Source organism: Diabrotica undecimpunctata, chromosome 5 (assembly GCF_040954645.1).
Source record: "Diabrotica undecimpunctata isolate CICGRU chromosome 5, icDiaUnde3, whole genome shotgun sequence".
In the NCBI taxonomy this organism is placed as follows: Eukaryota; Metazoa; Arthropoda; class Insecta; order Coleoptera; family Chrysomelidae; genus Diabrotica; species Diabrotica undecimpunctata.
The window spans coordinates 13,782,589-13,788,588 of record NC_092807.1 but is presented as its reverse complement, the minus strand read 5'-3'; the positions used below and the strand labels follow the sequence as shown (position 1 = coordinate 13,788,588).

Sequence of the window (6,000 nt, the reverse complement as noted above, 5' to 3'; positions counted from 1 at the left end):
GCTCTCTAAAACCACTTTGTTCTGGAATAATTGAATCTTGTCTCTCCAGGTGCCATCTTTAAACAGATCTAGAAGTTGTTTGTGCACACGAGGAACAATCATTAATAAAAGCGTGCAAATACTAGTATTTGCAGATGATGTTGACATGATCGCAAGATCAAGAAGAGAAATAATAGCGGCATACAACCAAATAGAACGAGCTGCACAAAATAGTGGTCTTAAAATCAATCAGACCAGAACAAAATATATGCAGGTAAGTAAAAAACGCAGAAATAAGGCAGCCACAAAATATAACAATAGGAGAATACAACATAGAGGGGGTAAAAAACTTTATATACTAGGGATCCCTAGTCACGTCTGATAATAACGTTACGGAGGAAGTGAAGAGGCGAATATTTATTGCAAATAAATGTTACCATGGCTTAATTAGGCAACTAAGATTAGATAACGTGAACACTCACTAAGAGAGGAAACGTTGTTAGCCACCTTCGAAAGAAAAATCTTGCGACACATATATAAGGGCACAAAAGAAAACGGAATATGGCGAAGAAGATACAACTCTGAACTATACAAAATATACCAGGATCCGGATATTATAACATTCATTAAAATAGGACGGCTGCGTTGGATAAGAAAAGGTAGAAAGAATAGAAGAAGGCGAAATACGAAACAAAATATTCAAACAGATGCCAGTAGGAAAAAGAACATGAGGAAGACCGAAGCTGAGATACTTAGAACAAATAGAAAATGATATAACAACCTTAAAAATAAAAAACTGGAGAAAAAAAGCACGAAACAGATCAGAATGGAGACGAATCCTGGAACAGGCCAAGACCCAAAAAGGGTTGTCGAGCCAGTGATGATGATGATGATGTGAAGTTGTTTGTGAGCGTTACTGGAAGGTGTTTGATAAAAATACTAGGAATATCGTCTGAGCCATCGCTAGTTTCTTTGAGATTTGATATGCTTTAGCATACACTTTTTTGGAAATACAGACATTTTGTGACATTTTTTTAAAAAGATGCAGGACAGGCAACTTTCTTTTAAATACTGTATACTTCCTGCCTGAAAAATACTAGCTAAATATAAATAATGTTCCATTGTCGCATCTATTAGATATAAAAACGAAATGTTAAACAAAGAATTTATTTTTAAAACTTTTGATCTATTTCTTCCATCAGATGTTTACTAAAATCCTCAAGGATGTTTCCTCTTAAGTTACCATCGCCTGCAAATTTGAATATGGCCGTTTTTATTCAGAAATGTTTCAACAGCAAATATTATAATTTCTATAAAAACTTTTATTATTTAATTTACAACAATTTTATTGCTTTTTAACTTTCTTGTTTGCTGGTTTAGACTTTCCACCACAAACTAAACTGCATAGGAAACCAAGCGTCTTCTTTATTACATACAAAACCAAAAATGTAGTTCCAAATATAAGTCCGAACACGTCCAGTAGGTAATATTGATACCAGGCTAAATCCACATATCCAACTCTGAGATGTTTAGCACCATTATGCCTTGCAACGTATTCTACCCAGAACACTGCTTCGTCCATGGGTTTTACTGGCCTGTCGTGGAAGATTTTAGAGCGGGATTTTGCATTTTCCCGATATCTACAAAAAATATATTAGAATTAGAACATACACATCTATATAAATACCTATTTACATTATATATATATATATATATATATATATACATATATATATACATATATATATATATATATATATATATATATATATATATATATATATATATATATATATATATATATATATATATATATATATATATATAAAAATGTGCACTCGTAAGTGAATGGGATATTTTCGGTCAATTTGGAGATAAAAAAAGAAAAGAGTTGTGCTACTTTATCTTTTTATTGAATACGTTTCGCCCACTGTTCAATGGGCATCATCAGTTCATCTAAAAGAATGGTATTAGCGATACATCTAATATAAAAAACAATTAAGTAAACGATCTTACCTTTAAAAGATCTGTAGCATTAAGATATTATTATGGTGAAGACACATCAAATATTAATTTACTAAATAAATCAGCAAAAACACAGAATGCCGGAAGATTCCCAATTTAAGTAATTTTATATTAATTTGTTTTATAATTTAACTTTTGAAAACATTGATAGATTCTAAAATCTATCAAAAAAATTTAATTGTCAATTTTGAAATGTTATATTAACAACGGCAAGGCTAGGGATCTTGACTGTCATGATCATATCATGCAAAATAAAGTATTTGAAAGTTCGAATGTCAGAACTGACAATCAGATGGTGAGATTGAAGGAAAAGTTTTATAGATGCCAACATAAATGTTATGATATAATAAAAGAAGTTGAAGAAGAAACCAATAATTTAAAAGTAGAATACGGAAGAATCAATTTTGTAGTATTAGTGCATGGTAAATTTGGCTTAAGTTGCTGATATCAGTTCTCTTATTTAATGCATTAGGTTCTTTCAAAATATGACACATCTCCATAAACTGTCTCTTATTAAGGTTACGTTCTCTACAGAGAATTCTAACATCATCAAAATTCACAGTATGTTTGGTGTTGATTGCATGTTCTGCAAGGGCACAAGTATGTTTAATGTCACTACGATGTGAAGTAAGGCGTCCTTTAAGGGAACGGCCAGTTTGACCAATATAACATGCATCACATTCAGAACAGGGTATGTGATAGACTACATTCACTTGTTCCAAAAAGGAAAGAGGTGTTTTAATTTTAGAAAACAAGTTCCTGACAGTCTTAGAATTATTGATAGCAATCTTAACCGGGATATTGTTCTGTTTGTACAATTTAATAAGCTTTTCAGTAACATATGGGAAATAGGGTAGTGAAGAGTAATGGGTGGTGGAAGTTGCAATGTTAGGAGAAAGTAGAGTATTGTTGTTCATAATATTATTAGAAATCATTCTAAGTTGATCGCCATTAGGTAAATCATCAATAGAAGACCCAAAACTTGTTGAAAAAAGGTATTTATTTATGAGAGATGTAGGGTAAGAATTGTCAGATAGTATACTTCTGAGTAACAAAAGAGAATCCCTTTTGTTATCAGGATGTGTTAACCTATGTAGCCTACAGCTGAGTGCTTTTATAAGATTTATTTTGTATTTGAACGGATGGCAAGAATGATAGTTAAGGAACCTATTACTAGCCATAGGTTTCCTGTACCAACTTGTAGTTAGTGTATTGTCATTATTTCTAAAGACACGCATGTCTAAGAAAGGAATACTATTGTTAGAAGGATCCTCAAGTTCATAAGTAAACTGTAAGTGAGGATCAAAATCATTAAAAATCGATAAGGTAGACTCTACTTTGTCAAAGGGTAAGGCTAACAAAAGGTCATCAACATACCGTTTAACAAAAGGGATATGGAAATCTATAAGACCCAAACATTCAGATATCAAGTCATCAAGGACAAAGTTAGCAAGGATGGGAGATATGGATGAACCCATTGGTGTACCAAAAATTTGTAAGTAATATTTATCATTGAAAACCAAAAAATTAGTGTCAAACACTAATTGCAAAAGCTCTGCAAATACGCCCCAGGAAACGGGGGAGTTTGGTTGGATAGTGTTCCAATGATTCCTTAAAGAAGTGAGAACACTAGAAAAAGGAAGGTTAGTGAAAAGTGATACTACATCAAAGCTCACCAAAATGTAATTAAGTGGTAGTTTAAAATTGTTAATAAATGCACTAAATTGAAAAGAATCAAAAATATTATAAGAATTGTGATAATCATAGGATTTAGATAGAATATCAGTTAGAAATTTAGCAATGTGTATATTTGGTGAATTAATAGAAGAAACAATAGGTCTCATACTAAGAGTTGGTTTATGTATTTTAGGTAAACAGTAAAATCTTGAATAACCATCATAGTTATGCAGAGATTTAGCTATGGTTTGGTTTATGACCTTAATATCCTTTAAATGCGTAATAAACTTGTTTATTCTATTAGTAAACTTAGAGCAAGGGTTGGAGGGAAGGAGTTGATAATAACGACTATCGTCCAACAAGGACTGGCTGAGAGATATGTATTGATCTCTATCCATGAGAACTGTGGAATTACCCTTGTCGCTAGTGAGGACCAAAAGGTTTGGGTGATTTTTTAAAAAAGATACTGTTTCCCTATATACACTATCAATGATCGATATGGAATGCTTAGGACGTTTGGTATAATTTAATAAAATGTTATTGGAATAAGACCTAAGGGATAAAAGGTCTGAGTCATCTGCATATGACAAAATATTCTCAACATCAGCAAGAATCCTATTAACGGAATAATCCCTGAAAGATGGTTGAAGGCCAAATTTTGGTCCCAAAGATAAAAGTTTAAGAATGTCTTGAGGAACATCAACATTGGAAAGATTTTTAATCCATTTAGGATTAAAAGGAATTTTGTGAAACTCCGGGGTATCTAAATTATCTAACTTCTTTTGAAGGCGTAAAATTGATTTCTGGTAATAGAAATTGAATTTTCTGTGTAAAGAAGTCTCAAAAGTGTCAAGTAAAGGGACAGGAAGAACCTGGTCTAAGAACTCAGTGATATTTTTAATTTGATTAGTAATGAATTTAATGTCTGAATGAACCTTCGAAATATGAAAATTAAGCAATCGTGCCCTCACCTGCCTGTTAAGTGATTGACTCAGGTGTTGAATAGTGGGACTAATGGTCCCCGTGGTAGAAGAAAGAATTGTAGAAGTACAATCAATGATAAATCTGGGAATCTTCCGTGTTCTCCTACATTCTAATAAGAAAGTTCTTCTTGCTTCCGTTGTAGCTAACTTTTCAACTAAATTTGTCCATCTCTTGAGTTTCTTCACTTAGTTTCTCCATAGATGCGCTTAGTCTTAGCATAGAATCCCTCTGTACATGAAGACATCTTTAAGGAATATGACCGTTTAATTTTAATTTTAAACGTATTCAATAAAAAGATAAAGTAGCACAACTCTTTTCTTTTTTTATCTCCAAATTGACCGAAAATATCCCATTCACTTACGAGTGCACATTTTTTTTATATTAAATTAAACGGTCATATTCCTTAAAGATATATATATATATATATATAAAATGTGGTTCACTAAGATAGTGGAGAGTTCTCGGTCAACAGTTGGTGAATAAAAAAAAATATCAGCTACTTAATCCTTTTCATTTATGAGTTCATTCACAACCAAAATATTGCTTTTTTTTTCGTTATTATTCTAATCATTTAACCAGCGACCTAAATAAGTTTTACACAAAACAGTTACTTAAACTAAAGTTTTTTTAACATTTTTTTTTTAACAACTTTTACAAAACTGATTTAGTTCTGTTTTTTTTTTTTGACAACTCACACTTTTTAATTTATATGGTTTATAAATTAAGCTATTTTCTGAAGTTTTATATGCGTCGTTATATAAGAAGGAATGATCTTTTATAATTTGACATGATTGAGAGGAAGGACTGACGTATATTGGTATGGATTGTTTCATCTTTATTGAAATCCTAGACTGAGATTAACGTATGGAAAAGGTATTGTCCAGGGTGGAGGTGTCTTAATATTAACTGAGAATAAGATTGATGGTAGTTCAATAGAAAACGTATTTAGGTACTGTCAATCCTTTCGTAAAAGGGAATATTTTTATCTTTATCGACAAGAAGTTTGGTGAAACGAGTAGTATCAGTGTTATGTATGATAGGATTATTTGAATTTGAGAGAACTGTTGTTGCATTGTTCTTAAATGGAGCGGTAACTTTCATGTTATCCACTGGAGACTTTCTACTGGCGATGCCCGAAAAGCTCCTGTAACAATTCTCAATGCGGTATTTTGAATTATCTTGCTCAAGGTACCAGAGAAGTCTACGGTTTATCATTTTTTCCACAATTTTACATATGACAATTGTAAGGATCCATATGAGTCTGATTTTATCCTAGGTTTGTCTGGTTTTAGTAAAGGAATTATTATAGCTTCATGCCAACTACTAGGAAATACA

At 31.9% G+C, this 6,000-nt stretch overlaps 1 protein-coding gene across 1 annotated transcript in view; it reads right to left on the bottom strand.

Moving 5' to 3' along the window:
• Positions 1–1,130: 1,130 nt before the first annotated feature.
• The window catches only part of LOC140441081 (UDP-glycosyltransferase UGT5-like), a 29,418-nt gene continuing 24,548 nt past the window's right edge, over positions 1,131–6,000 (bottom strand). Inside the window, exon 4 of the mRNA XM_072531512.1 lies at positions 1,131–1,619. Within this exon, the coding sequence (XP_072387613.1) occupies positions 1,325–1,619 (295 nt within the window). The 3' untranslated portion in view covers positions 1,131–1,324. The remainder of the gene's footprint in view (positions 1,620–6,000) is intronic.